At 43.7% G+C, this 15,667-nt stretch overlaps 1 protein-coding gene across 1 annotated transcript; it reads right to left on the reverse strand.

The window, feature by feature from the left end:
• Window positions 1-414: 414 nt before the first annotated feature.
• Window positions 415-10,899, reverse strand: CDO1 (cysteine dioxygenase type 1). The gene is made up of 5 exons (XM_040580938.1): window positions 10,660-10,899; window positions 8,242-8,319; window positions 6,075-6,232; window positions 3,407-3,576; window positions 415-1,220 (listed from the first exon to the last, which is right to left on the reverse strand). Exons 1-5 carry the CDS (start codon window positions 10,854-10,856, stop codon window positions 1,191-1,193), a joined length of 633 nt encoding a protein of 210 aa, XP_040436872.1. The 5' UTR covers window positions 10,857-10,899; the 3' UTR covers window positions 415-1,190.
• Between the last annotated feature and the right edge of the window lie 4,768 nt (window positions 10,900-15,667).

A 15,667-nucleotide genomic window follows, 5' to 3' on the forward strand; every position in this document is an offset into this window, starting at 1 on the left:
AAAGGATACTGTTAAAACAAACTGCTGCCTGTCACCTAGGAGAGTAGAAGACTTGCTACAAGTAATCTGCTGGGTCTTACGTTACTAGCTGCATTAAATGAATGGGATAAGCTTAGCGCGGCAGCTTTGTGGATTTTGGTATGTTTAATTAGAAGTAACTTTTCTCAAGATGGTTCTTTCCTTGTAACTAAATCTGGAGGATAAAACTAAGCATCAGCGAACTCGATGGCAGAACTCCCACCAACTTAATTGGGATCAGGATTCTTCGCATGTTTCAAATACTTTCAACCTTTTAAAGCCTTTTCTAATAGTGTATTGCTTGGAAAAGACTTAGATGTTCATGAGGAATGTGGATTTTGGTAAAGTGTGATGAATATTTCAGTCACCAGCAGAAAAAGGCTGAAAACTTTGAAATCTGTGCACAAATCCAGTTTTATTTCAGTTACATACTTCAGTAGCTATACAGAATACTTTGGAAACTGGACATTAGCTGAATTAAGTATGATTAGTCATATTAAAAACCCGAATCTCTGCCCAATCAGTTTTTAAAATCATTGTGCATGAAGCATTTCACTGCTCCTATGTTAAACAAGATTTGACAAATTAAATTGTAAAAAAAAGTAAAAAAAAGCACAAAACTATCAAAATGGCCTAGAGCATTAAAACCTAAAAGACTTAATTAGGAAAAAAAAAAAAAAAAAAAAAAAAAAGAAGCCCCTAAAAGACTTAATTGGAAAAAAGAAGAAGTTAGTTGTATCTTTATGTACTACCTATAGGTACAAGTGACTGGAAGCTGAGAAGTTTATGTAGTTATTAATTACATTGAAAGCATACATACACATAGGCCTATTAAGTAGTGTCAAATGATGTTTAAAAAACCTATTTCTGATATTCGCAGTGTGGTATCAGAAGTGGAATTAAAAGGAGGCTAGAATCAGAAAACAAACTACTTAATTCTGACAGGAGCCTAAGAAAGGCATCTAACCTCTGAAGTAGTTTATGGCACTGGTTAGCTTAGTGTCCCATAATCGGCATTCACTCAGGGGAACTGTGGGTGGCCTGGAAGCTGCCCTAGTGTACTCCTATGTACAAGGTATAGAAATATAGTTGGCTGTTGGCCTTAGCCATGCACGTCTTCCGTCCCTGGTTAAACATTCAGCAGGTCTTACACAAACACATGCTGGTGCTTCTCAGTTGTTCTCCTGCGGCACTGCTGTTGCCTACAAGGAAAGAGAAGAGGTTGCCGTTTTAAAGGAAGGGACAGTCACCGCCTGCTTCATGTTCTCAGCATGGACTTTTATTCCTCGAGTAGCTCAGCACCTTACAAAACTTAGTGCGTTTATTCTCAGTACTCCTTGCCAGGGTTTGATAGAGGGCATGGTGCACCTGACAAAATAACCCTGTCCACTAGCTCTGTGTGACCACGGACAAGCCTGCAGCAGAAGGGACAACTGAGGAGTACTTCCTCTTTCAGCCCATCTTCTCTCCCCAGCACTCTGCCTTACTTCGTTTTGACAGAAATGCTTGAAAGTCCAGCGTGGAAGACAGGCTGCAAAAAGAAACCACTTCTCCCAGCAAAATTCTTGGCAGCAGGAACTGATGACACCCAAGACAAAATTGGTTTTCTTACATCGGTATTCTCATAGTTTGTACCTGAACTGTGTAAATAGTTATTTTGAGTAACTTGGAAGTCCTTGGATATACTAGTTACTGTTTTACTTATTAGGCCTACTTAACATTATGTATTTACTGGAGAGTTAGTTAATCTAGGCTTAATCATGGCCAGAAGCCACTAGGGATTCAGCTGTGTGTTTCACCTGCAGAAAAATTTAAGACAAAGAGGAAGCATTGAATGAGCTTTAGCTAGTCAGATCTCCTCACTCACAAAAGATACTCAAGTATACTTTACATTACTCTTTTGGTATTTTTAACTTATAGCTCTCTTTCTTCCTACATCCTTTTGAGATCTGGCAAGCAAAAGAAAGATTGATTATCCAGCATGCTTTCCAGAAATCCTCACTAAGACCAGGAGGTTTTTGTGGTGTGAAGTCATTTCAGGCAGCTGGATGGCCCAGGCTTGCTACCACTTTCCCCCTTAGTGGAATTCCATTTACAGGAAATCATGAAAGAGACCCAATGATTGCAATTTACCTCTCTCCTGTAAGCCAGATCCTGTTTCCCACAAAAGGTAGAAACACTGCCAGATGGTTACAGACCAAGAGTAGGAAAACAGTCCACGCTAAAACATTTAGCCTCACTTGTTATTTTACATGCTTCATATTCAATAAACACTTAAAACAAAAAGAAAGCAAGCAAACACTGAACTCTTGTGCAAATTTTTTTCAACATTTTTCCATGTTAATTTTCCTTTATAAGCTGAACTATAAATTTGAGTTCCCTTTCTCAAGGGCCTTGCAAATCTGGGAAGGTCAAAGTTTGTGTTTCAGCTGTTTGGTAAAGTTGTAATCATGTAATATGACAAGCTTCAAAGAAATAATTTACATGGTACTTGTTGATTATATAAAACTTTAACTAGGTCTTACTAAGGGCTCACTCCAGGAAACCCCTAAGCACTGAATTTCTGGCTTCAGTGAAAGGTGAAAGTGTTCTGTATCTAACAAAACCAAAGTCTTTGAACCTCTGTGGCTGAACATCAAGAATCTGTCTTTTCTCCCTGTATAAGTAGTTATGCTTCCCAATGCATGGACGAGTGCTAAAAGGAATCCTGTTAAAGTCTCCCAGATGTCCTAGCTTGGTTCCCCAAAGCTGATCTTCAGATTTTATTCCTATTCAAATAAAATCTCATGCCATTGCTCAAGAATGCAGGCAACAGCCAACCAGCCTACTCTCACTCTCGGAGTAAGTCTTTCTGTGTCAAAGTTTTCATTTAAATAATTAAATTTATTGAAAAATTCTTTACAGTAAGCTAGATGATTTAAAACAACTGACCTGAAACGTGGTGCTTTTGGGCAGAACAGTTTAGGCAGGAAATGTTTTACACATGGCTGAAGTTGGCCAAAACAATGTAGCTGCTTCACAGTTTTCCATTGCTAGGTTGCATTCACCATCATTCGCTGCCTGAACACACCTAGCTAGTAGCAAAATTTTCTTTAATCCTCCTCTCTGCTCGGAACTGATCTCCTACTGATGAAGGGTAGGCAAGCTACAAAGCAAGGAACTCCATGCAAGGGAAGTGTGAATTGACAGCTCAAGCAGTATTTGGAAACAGGTTTGATGCTGGTCCTAGACAGGGATGACCTGGGGGAGGCAGGGCTGCTGGACCATGCACCCATCCCAGGGCACTGGTGCTCTGCCCAGAACAGGCAAGAGGGCAGCACCTTGTACCTGTCCCCGCAGGGGCTCAGAGCCTGGGGCCAGGAGGGGAAGCGTGCCATCTTGTACTTACACAGAGAGTCCTTTCTCCAAACTGGCTGTAGAAGGTCATCTTGACTTTGTGCTTGTGTCCAGTCCGCTGATCAAAGGTGTTACAGCTGTCGAAGGGTGGGCTGTACAAATGCAGGCTAACAGCAGATTCTGTGTGGCTTATGTTCTCCACACGGTGCAGGCCAATGGAGTCTACACCACCAAGGGCATGAAATGAGAGGTTGCATTAGCGGGAAGATTTAATGATATTTCAGATGCCTGGAAAAATGCTTTCTAAACTAAAACTCATGAGCAAGGCAGTTAGGCACACCCGCACTGTTACAGGCAACAAGGAACCTGATACAAGGAATGTGACTGCTGATCTCTAGCACAGATTCCTACATACACTAGAAATTCAAAGTATGTTATTGCCTTCCACACTTCATGTAACTTCTGGATTATCTGCCACAGGATGAAGGACAATATAAATCCAAAGAAACTTAAGGAAGCCTCTGCTGTCAGTAATTTTCTAGCCATCATTCCCAAGAGATTTCAAGGTTATTTACTTTCCTAGGAGATGCTGTTGTAATTGATGCTCCAGAAGCAGGAAGATTTCTGTTTCTAAAAATTAGAAAGATATTTTTCAGGGAAAAAGTTTCTGTATTGCTAATTCTTAGCCCAGTACACAAGGATATCAGTCACATTAAGTGTCAGCTACGTGTATTTGGGCCATGGACTTACAGACAGAGGTGTAGTTGTCTTCAACTGCAGGCATCCGTCTCCTAATTAATCCTTCCAGTTTATTAGTTTGGAGAACAGGCTTTTCATTTGTCTGCTCGTTTGACTAAGGTGACAAATCAGCAGTGACTGGCATACTTCCAACCTCAACTGAACACTAAGCATAACTGAACATGTAATAAAACAAAGCACTGTCTGTTGTGTGGTTACCAATGAAGTAACGGCATTTTCTGTGGTGATACAGAAATCAAACTCTTATGTGAAAAGGTAAGGTATGAAGAATCTAATCCTCAAAACAAACCATTTCCATTCTACACTAAACTGAAGTTTTTGAGTTACTTAAGAGACCTTGAATTTAAATTTATGACCCTGCTGTAAAAACAACTTAGGCCTTTGTACTTGAATAAATATATTATATAATACGTAGGCCTGTATTGTGCAACGTAGGCACGATACCCTCAGAATGATTACACTCTTAACCCTGATACATTTGAAGTGTAAGCCCTAAGCGTTGTTAACATAGTTTACCTAGTTGGAGGACATAGGGGAAAAGAGTCTTAAATCTGTGCTCATCTAAGGGGAGACTCAAATAAACAGTGTTTATTTAAAAATAAAGTACAAGAGCAACCAAGAAGCATGCAATAGAAAGATGAAAGTCATTCACTATTGAAATAGGGCAATCACACTGTCAGTGTTTTCCTTCTACTTGTTTTATCTGTTTCTTTTAAACAAAAACATCTGTTATGAAACATGGCAGAGATCCAAACTGCCTCACAGAACTGGATACCAAATTCATTTAAGACAATCAAGGAAGCTTCGGACCAGATGCATGCAGGGGGCAATTGCTTGCATCGGAAAGGATCGCATAGGTAGGAAAACCTGACAGAGTCTGCTCCCATGCCAGGGACATGGACTCTCATCAGCAGACATGCCAAGCTCCTTCTTGCATTTCCTGTCATATGAATTTTTTGTTTTTACTTGATGTGGTATACCTTCAACAGAGAGCTGCAGAGCACTAGTTTTCCTTCCCCAATGCCCTTGCCCTGGCTTCATCCATAACCCAACATGAGGCTCCCTCCAACTGGGGAACTCCCCAGCTCAGCCTCACAAGGTATGTGCTCCAGTTTTTAACTCATCACACAAAAGGCAGATGGCCCCCTTCTTTGATGCTTTGCCTTTGTTCTGCTGAACTCATTGCTGTTCATCATGATGTGCAGCGTCTTTCAAAGCATCAGAATACGTTACACCCAGCTGGCCACTCCAGGATGGCCTCCAGTCTAGCACAAGGTGGTGATAGTTACAGATACGTGTCATGGCATGGATTTAGGTACCTAGAGAGCCTTACTGGTGGAGACTTAGATGTCTCACAGCATCTATGGAGTTAGACAAGTTTTTTGTAGATTCGGTAGACCTGAGCATCTCAATTCTACTGACACTGCACTTCAGCATGACAGTCTTTTGCTGATTTGGACACGTAGCACTGAGGGCTGGGGCCTCTGCTCCTAGCCGGTCAATTTATTCCATAGACAGCTTTTACATTTTTGACCTAGGTCTTCCATGACTAACCAAAATGATTGTTTCTCTGAAAAAAAAATAATAAAGGTGAGTAAGCTATCTAGACTTTGATTCTCTTGTTTCTCACAAAATACTATTCAAGGTCTATGTTTACAAGCAATTTCAGATAGTCATTAGGGACACGATGCTGAAGGCTGCTTGGTCTAGAGGACATACCCGGCATATTTAAGCATCTAGCAATTGCTGCAATGTCTTAAGGGTGAGTTAAAAGGACTTTTGTATGTTTGTTTGTTTCGCTGAATCTAAATACAGATTTATGCACAATCTAGAGAGCCACGTTCTTTAACTGTGTGTATAGCCATTACTGTTAAAGGTAGGAGACTAGAAAGGCCATGACCTCTTCTGTAAGGAGTCAGACTTATGGATGGGTAGTTGCCAAAACAAGTTTAATAGCTTACCATTAATGTAGGCACATTGATTTTCCCTCAAAACTCGTTCTGATTTCTTAGTCATTTCACCATTCCCCTTTTTCTCAGGCCACTCGAACAGAGTCTCCTTTAGATTTCCCTGGAGGATCTTCATAAAGCAGTGTGAGTCAGTGTGGTCATGGATGCTGCTATATATGTAAAAAGAATAACCAAACTCAGTCCGATATACATATTAACTTGAGTACAGCAAACAGGACAGGTGGCATAGCATATTGTACCTGGACATAGCCACAGAATGAAATGCTATTGCACATGGGTCATGCACAAAAGTCTGTGGAAAAAAACATTCACAGTGACAAAGGTATGCCTACTTAAAACTGCTACTTTAGAAATGTATTGAGATGAGTTCACATACAGCAGGACTTGGAGAAGAGTCAGATATTGATCAGCCTATGACTTTGCCACAGAGGAATGCAAAGGTAGTCTAGAGGAGGACCGAAAAATTCTTCATAATGCAAAAACTCTCGTGGGCTAAGAAACAAAATTACAGCTTCCACAGTGACCCCAGGCAGAGGCTGATAGAAACTTGCAAGTATACCTGATATTTGCAGATCCTCCATGCTCACTCTGGAAACATGGGAGAAATGAGTTACTTCTGCATAATTTCTGCGGTCTTTTTACTGCTGTGGTGCACTGACATTTGTTGAAGAAAAAATGCCATACCTCTCAGTCTGACAGTACTAAGTACAACCAGCTACAGTAAACTGTTAACTTCACTAGTTTGGCAACACATGGACAAAACAGCAGGATCTGGTATGAATTGTCTGCTTGCTTTATCTGTCTCCTTGCTGCAAAGTACATTTTAATTGCTACATTTGGAGACATGTGGGCTAGATATGCAGCTTAGTTTTGGTTTTGGTTTGTTTTAAGTAGAGAACTAACTGTTTTAGAAGCCAATGGGATTAGGACAAAGGGAGAGCTCTCCACTCGTTGGAGGCAAGGGAGAAGGAGGAATTTGACCCCCCCTGGAAATACAGTGCTAATGAGTTTCAATCAAAAACACGGTACGTGTGTGTTACTGTTTTCAGTATTTCAGTAAACAAATGCCAGGGTTTCTTACAAACTGAGATGCCAAGAGCCCAGAGCTTGCTTCAGGCACAGAACAGTTCACAAATGCCACGTTGTCACGCTCCTTCCACAAGCCACGAGAACAATCTGATCCTCCTCATGTAGGAAGCAAAAACAACTTGTGGTCTCAGTCTAGCTCTAGCAAATGCTCATCCAACTCAAACACAGTTCAACATAAATTACAGGCTTTGTGGGAATAGCCTGGAAGGCGCAGAGGTGGTGGGCTCACTTCTTATATCCTTCAGAGGATAACGTCACAGCATCCCCTAGAGACTATTGTAAGTGTTCAATTGCACATTCAATTGAAACAAACAAAACCCCACTTCAACATCTCCTTAGGTTTTCTATTTAAATGAAATAGTAATTATTCAAAACCTGCAAGTTTTGTTATTCCATATTTTGTTTTAGCCAACATTTTGTAAAAGACTCTCCAAAGGATAGATCCTGCCCTCACTTTTGTGGGGACTACACAACCCAGTGTTCTGTCTGTGTACAGAATTCAGGAGGCAACATCAGCTGTGAGGTCTGTTTTAAGGGAAGAGATAGGATGCATGAACCTAAAGAAAGACAAGTACTGCTGGGAAGGGGCTCCCTCCTCAGCCTGCAGTCCTAACCCAAACCTACTATTCTCATCTTGTCACAGAGGCGGGATTTAAACACCATGAGAGAACAAAGACTATTTAAATGGCACCAAGTCCTGCTTCTGCAACACATGTTGCAGGGGTCTGCTATACGGGTCAGGCTGAACAGGGACTTGTCAGCCTGTCCTGCCCACAGGACTCACTGTATCTCTAGGATTAAAAACTTCCTCTGACAGAAGGGAAGCTTAGATTTGGTAGAAAAAGAGCATTCTTAAAAGAGTGCTCTAAAAATGTCCATGAGGTACAAACTTGCAAAAGATACAGCAAATATTCAGGACTGCTATACCAACAGGAGTTCTGCACTGTTTAGTTTCCAGACACTTTCTGATAGCTCACATAGGGCTGATTATTTTTCTCTTCATGTGTGACGGTGAAAGATACAGTCGCTTTATAGCTGCTTAATAACACCATAGCCCTTGGATACAAACCTGCCATGCCCTTCACCCCAGCACAAGATCATCAAGTTGAACTTTCCATTTCCATTGTCCACAAGATTTCTTGTATACCTGAAATACAAAGTGTTTGCTTTATACTGTACTGATATGCCTATAAAAGACAAAATTATACAAACATGTTTAAGAAGGAAGCTTGTGACATACAAAAATTATTTTTCTTCTTTTTCTTGAAAGCCAAGTTTTACTTGGGGGACAAAAAAAATGTATTTTCAACTTTTTTTGTAAGAGTTATTTTTCTGGGGAAAAAAATTGGATATATTTAACATTTTATAGTAATTGCTTTTGAATTATATAGCCTATCAGAGTTTGGAACTGTGAGTCTGAGACCAGAATGGTACACAGGATCAAATCAAAATAGTTGTTGAATGAAATCACTTCAGCAGCTGGCTTATAATTAGAAACAGAGGACTGCAATGAAACAAGAAAAATACATGGTTACATTCTTCTGCAGCTCCTTTTCAGATAGTGTTGGCTTTCCTTCTATTACACAGCACTCATTTGTACAAAGCCAAAGAAACAAAGACTTAAGATGTCAGGCTTTCCATACACGGTCCTCCTCCTCTGTTCCTGAAAGTTCTGTGTCTTGTACTGCAGCATTCGTGTGAGGATAAACCACCTGTGCAGTAATTTCTGTCCGCATCTACTTCTAAACAAAGTTTATCAGAGCAAAATTTCTTAAAAAGATTTTTTCACATGCTAACTTATAGCTGGCACAGAATAAACTTGCTTCTAAAGGCTTTATATCAATATGAATGTTCTAGACTGTGATTTGTTCTCAGGGCTGGAAATAATAGCTCTAATAGCAACATCTTACATTTGTTTCCTGGCACACTCCTGCAAGCATTCCCTGAGCTGCTGATCAAGTCGTTCTATTGAAAAGGTCACCAGAGTGGACTGTGATTTTGCTCTATACATTTCTTTCTGTGGTGGGGCTCTTCTGATGCGGGGCTGGTGCTTCTAGCTGTTACAGTGCAAGTAACGCAGTGGGACCTTTCAATTTCATTTTAGCTGTAGTCATGACTATTCGCACTTTACTTAGTCAAGTAAAGCAAACACTTATGCCAGTGACAGGATGCCTCACTGGTGCCTAAGAGATGCAAGCAGGGACACACAGAAGGTGCACTGATGTCGACTGAATGTTTTTTAATTAGTTTCCCCATAAGACCACTACTCTATTTTAGTCAAGATAGGATGCTCATAATAAATAACTTTCAAAGCATCTATATACTGTCTCTCACTGCCTTCAAAATTTGTGCGTACATTACGTAGACATATTTTTCCTATGATGACAGAACATAAGCAATCAATGCTGGCATTTGACTGAACATTTCAATGGCTGTTATTTCTGTACAGCAGGTCTGGCTGGCCAAAAAAAACTCACCAAAAAAACAAACCAACGAAAAAGGCTGCCATGCATACTTCCAATGTTAGCACATTTTGTTTTTCCAATTCTTAGTTTCCTATGTTCTGTTACTAATTTTGTGATTTGCTCTGAAAGGGGGGAATAGCCAACGCTAGGTGAAAGGAGGCTAAAAAAAGTCAAGCTGGAATGATGCTTTCATGATAGCAAGGTTAAAAGGAAAACTCCTGGGGTTGGAATTTTTTCTTTGCTCGTTGTTTTAAAGGACGTGCTCAAATAAAATGCATTTATATTGAAATTGAAGGCACGGAAGCCAGAAATGACAAGAATAAATGAGTTGTTAGCAAAGCAGGAGAGACTAACAGGTATTTTCCTTCCTCCCGGCAAACAGCAAAAAGCCTCGCCCGGCACAACGCCGGGGGAGGAAGGGACCGAAGCGTGGCGGGCAGGCGGCTCCCGACGTGCCGGCGAGGCCGGGCACACCCGCACCAGCTCCGCCGCAGGTTCGCTCCCGCCCGGCACGCCGCGCAGCCCGGCGGAGCGGCTGCTGCTGCCGGCCGCCCTCCCCGGGCGCCCCCGCCGCACACGCGTTACAACGCCGTCCCGGCTGCTGCAGCGCGTCCTGGCTCCTCCGCCGGTTACTCGGGCGGGCCGCAGCGGCGCCCGCCCCGGCGCCCTCCCGGCCGCGCTGTGCGGGCCGGCCCGAGGGACCGCAGCCGCGGGCAGCGCCGGAGCCCAGCGCGGGGCCGCCGCCCGCCCGTGCCCGCCGGTGCCGCCATTGGCCGCCGCCGCCCCGCCTGCTCCCCGCCCCCGCCCGGCCCCGCCGCGGGGCACCGCGGTGTCGCCCCGCGGGCCTTTGCCCTTCGGCTCCCTCGGGGCGCCGCCGGAGGGGCTGGCGGCCGGGGCGGCACGGGGGGGCGTCCGCCCGGCGGTTCCCCCGCTCCCGGTCAGCAGCTCTGCCCCGCCGCCGGCCCCGCTCGCACGGCTGCGGGGCGCAGCGCAGGGGGTCCCCGCTCCGGCGTGCTCGGTACCTGTACTGGTCGAATTTGGCGTACTGCAGCCACTCCTCGGGGTTGCTCTCGTACGACTCCATCAGCGCCTGCACTTCCTCCACGCTGACTTTGTCCTCCGCGAATATCCGATGGAGAATGCGGACCAGCTCCTCCAGGCTCCGCGCCTTCCACGTCTCCGTCTGCGCCGGCTGCTCCGTCATCGCCGGCTGCTCCATCGCCGCCAGCCGCTGCCCCCGGCCGGCCCCCGCCGCCTCCCTTTATGCGCCGGGAGGCACGGCGGGAGCCTACCACCGCCCCGGCGGGCGGAGGGGCCGGGCGGCCGCGGCGGGCGGGCCCGTGGCCAGCCGTGCCCGTCCCCGGGAGCGGGGCCACCGACCCCGGCGGGCGGGGGCAGCGGGGCCGGCTGCGAGGACGCGCCTCGCACCGCCCGCCCCTGCCAGCCCCGCCGGCCAGCCGCCGCGCTGCGGGGCGGGTCTGGCTCCGGCGCCTCGGGCTGGCAGCCGGCGTTCGGCTCTCCGGGACCCCCGGCGGAGCGAGCACGAGGGGAGCTGCGGCCGCCGCTGCCGGGCGGGAAGCGCCTCTCCCGGCAGCAGTCTCCGCGCAGCTCTCCCCCTCCCTGCCAGGCCTGTGTGCGCATCTCCATCCCCTTCGGACGAGGTCTGCGGCTGTCTCCCTGTCGTGTGCTCGCAGGTGTTACTTTGAGCCTGGCCTTACGAAAACACATCTAGAAGCTCTATTTAAAAGCGACACAGAACACATGGTGTCTAAGGTCACAGAAAATTGCTGCTGGAAGCTGCGTTACGACAGGCTGCCTGTTGAAAGTGATGTTCCTTGAAAACCGTGCTCTCCGGAGTGGCCCTTAGGGCTGCTGTGACCATTACTGCTCTGCATGACACCTGGAAATGGAACAAATGGAACAAAGAACAAAACAAGCCAGGCTAAGACGACAGACCATCCTTGCACTCCTGTTTATCAAACCTATATACTGGCTGCAGAGCAAGCAGATGCCATGCCAGCCGTCTTCATTTCCAGTTCATCTGTTAACAGGATGGCTATTAGTCATGAATTCTGGCAAATTCACTATATGTCATAGAATTGTGCTTTCAAAAAAATCATACTTTTCTTTCTGAAAAAGAAGTCCAGCTGTTTAGGCCTGCCTGATGATTGTGGGGCTGGAAGAAACCAGATCAGAGGTGTGGTCTGCTGTAGCTCTGGAGCTTGATGGTGCTCACAGTACCAGCAGCTTGTGGTTTCCCTTGGAGATGGTGACACTGAAGGATTTCTACTGTGCCTTCTTTTCCCTCCTCCTGACCTGTGCATCAAATGGGTGTGAGGAAAAAGCCGCACTATTAATATGGTAGCTGCAGCTCAAGAGGCTGGATGAATGTCTGGCTCCACTGCAGTCAGGAATACATTCCCATAAATTTAAGTGGGGCTGGGATCTAGTGCATTGGAGTGAAATACAAACAGATTTACTGAATACATACACTGTCAGGCATCAGTCCAGAACCTCTGCTGGCACTCAGAAAGCAGACTCGGTCTTATCACTCCTTTTTTTACAAGTTGTGTTTGTGTGAAAGAACTGTGATGATTTCAAGCAGGCTTTTTAAGATGTGAAAGGACCCAAAACAATCCCAAATCTCTGAAACACAACCAGGATACCCCAGCACTGATATCAACAGCCATTGTGTGGTTAAAGAAGAAAACATCAGTCTTCCTGGGAGAACCGCAGGTAATGAGCAAACACATCACCTCCCTTGGTAACTTGATCAAACTCATGGGTAACAATGAGCGCCTTATTCCTTAATGAAATTTTCCTCAAGTCCATTTTAGCTATTGGTTGGTGTCAATAGATTGTATAGGCAAGTAACGCTTTTCTTCAGAACTTGCTTGCGTATCCCATATGGGCACAATTAAAACTGCTGCAGGTTGCACTAGAGTTAGAGTTAGAATTAGTGTGGAACACCTTATGCCATTTATTTCAAAGGCGGAATTCACATTACTTTAGAGGTTGTCAGAAACACTGGCCAAAGGAATAAAATATCCTGCCAGAGCAAGTTGTTGTAACCATCACCAAAATGGGTTCTGAAACAAACCGCGAGAGAAGCTTTCAAACATTTTTTTGTTTTACTCCAGTAGTCCCAGAATCTGATTTAAATTCTTCCCCAGGAGTTACAGTATCTCTCTGCTTATCTGTACACCTATGTGCTTGGTAAGGTTCTGGTATTTAAATCCAGAAAAATCTGAATTATGCTTCTGCTGTTAATCCAGAAACTTCAGAACATGGACTCTTTGCCACAATTTGATGGGATCATAAGTGATGTCTTTAAATACTGCTAGCAAAAGCAAAAGGACATTTTATACTTTCTTCTCTTACAACTAAGGAATCAGGCTGGATCTACCTATTGCAGTTTTAAACTGATGTTGTTTATTACAGATCACCTATATTGCTGTACCAAATTGTCAAAGTTTTTTCCTTGATTACCAAAGATTTTAATTTCTCTAGTAGAAATAGAAAATCTTACACTTCCGTTTGCTCCTATTCAAAAGCATTTACACAGTTTTAAATTTTGAATCGTTCAACATTACTTGCTGATCCTGAAAACTTATGGAGGAGTTGATTATCTGATTACATGAAAATCGCTAGGAAGGGTACTTATGACTCTTGGGCTTGTGTTTTTGCTAATACTCTATTGACAGAAATGGCACAAAGGTCTGAGCACATATAGTAGTTAACACACTCTAGCCTCAGACACTGAGGGTATCCATCACTGAAAATTTTAAAAAAGTAAAAGACAGCATTGTAATCCAAATTAGTTGTGGAATACCTATGAATTGTCACATTCTCAGTTGTGTTTCTTACAAAGGAGTGTACAACATTTCACACATTTATTTTTTATTTCTGAAAATCATGTATTTATGCCATTGTAGAAATTATCTCTTGCACATATTTCTCAACTTTCCTACTATTACAGAACAATATTCAGTCTGTAGGAAGCTTTTTTCCAGTAAGTATAAGGGATGTTGTAACTTTCAATTTTGTAGCAAAAAGCTTAGGTCCCTCTCAAGACCAATTACTTAAAGCTTATTTGAAAAGTAAGTGAAGTTGAGGCAAATGACACATGGATTCACATCTAGGTGTCTTACAATGCAGGGTGCAACACAGCAGCTGGTGTTCAGCTCCTCAGGAGCTGGACTGCACACTGGTAATGGTATCATGGAGAGTCACACATCAATGAGGTTGAAACCCACAGAAACAATTTTTGATCAGAACCCTGCTGTACCAACATGCATCACATACTGGATCTCTCACCCTGTCTTTGGGTACTATCAGTTCTCTCAGTCCTTGGCTTTTCATGATCAGCAGGTATTTAGTAATATATTCCCCATCAAATAATTCCACAAGGATTAATTTTCTAATTCCTGTAATCAGGGTCTCGTAACCTGTTTTTCTGACAAATGAGCTGTTGAGCTTTGCTTAATGATGGCATACCATGGTGTTTCTTGGAGGAGGTATGTAATGACATTCAGTTCTCCTGAATGTGTGACGCTATGATATCCATTGGATGACACATGAGTACTTCATACTCGCATGTTCAAATACTGCAGTCCCTGAAGTGGATATATATTCTTTGGTCTACAGAGAGCGCAAGCATTTAGCTTCAGGAAAGAAGCATAAAAGTCTAAAGACTCTTCCTATATTTCACATTATGTAACCCTTGTGAAAAGCAGAGAACCTCAGAGGGTTCACACAGAAACTGAATCACTCTTGCATTCTTCATGACACGACTTCATTGACAGGCAGAGAATAGACGAACAAACCATTCTTGCTCATACCCTGACAGTTAAAACCTTGTCTTGGAAAATGGGAGTTTGGCCTTTAACTGCAGAAGCTTTGCCTTACAAATGCCCAACCACTGAACTATTATCCAAAAGACAGGTGTAAGCACTTCAAACAATCATTGGATGATATATAATTCCAAGAGATTTGCCAGCTGAAGTGCCCAAGCACATACAGGCTCCTCATCTCCTGCTGGGGTGCAGCTCACAGGGTCTTCCTCCTGACTTACTGAGCAAAACCTTCAATTAAGATTGATGGAATTAATGAATTCCAGTGTTAAGACACTTTGCACCATTTGGTGCATTCAGTGTATTTGGCCTGCATACGTAGCTTGGGACTGAAGACTTTATCATGCATCTTGTCATTCCAAACAAAAATTGTGAGCAAGTCAAAAGTTGGATCCAAGGTGTCTGAATCCTCAGTGTTGTGGCAAACAACACCATTCTGTGTCTCTGGGGTCTGTTAGCCCCCAGACAGATAACAGCACTTCAACCCAATAATAAGCACTACCATCTCGTTCTCCAAAGACTGTAACTTTCACACCTTTACCAATGGTATTAAGTCTCTGCTTATCCAAGTTTCTTTATGTTTGTAGAGAGTTTTTTTTTCAAGAGAAAATCTGGATCTGCAGCTGTAGTGCAAGTTTTGGGGCTACATGACTCAATGGCAATACCCCTCTGAGGAGGCTTAAAAAAACCAATTGTCACAGATCATAATACAGGTAAAAGATTAATAACCTGTGGCAAGGTAATCCACCTTACTGAAACACAACATTGCGTTGCATAGTCCCAAAGCATTTCAAAAGGGTTGCTGCCTTTTCCTTTAACCTTTGTATGATTTAGGGACTGCATCCTGCATCTGAAAACCTGGTGCCTCAGTCTATGATGCCTAGAGTTGCATCCCTTTTATTTCACATGCAGGTCTTTGAAATCTTGAACGGATACCAATTCCATAGAAGAGGCTTTTCAGGTTGTAATCAGGAGGAAATGTACGTGTTTGTTACACTCAGTTTGCCATTTAGAAGCAATGCACCATCTAAAGCAGCAGTTCCCAAACTCTGATCTGGAATACCATGCTAAATGATTATGGAGTCCTACATCCAAGTTGGATGACTCCTGGGGCTGTGGAATGGCATGGCAGCTGTTCCTCAGCCAGATAACATGGAAAGCAAGCCTGACCCCTCAG

Source organism: Falco naumanni, chromosome Z (genome assembly GCF_017639655.2).
Source record: "Falco naumanni isolate bFalNau1 chromosome Z, bFalNau1.pat, whole genome shotgun sequence".
Lineage (NCBI taxonomy): Eukaryota > Metazoa > Chordata > Aves > Falconiformes > Falconidae > Falco > Falco naumanni.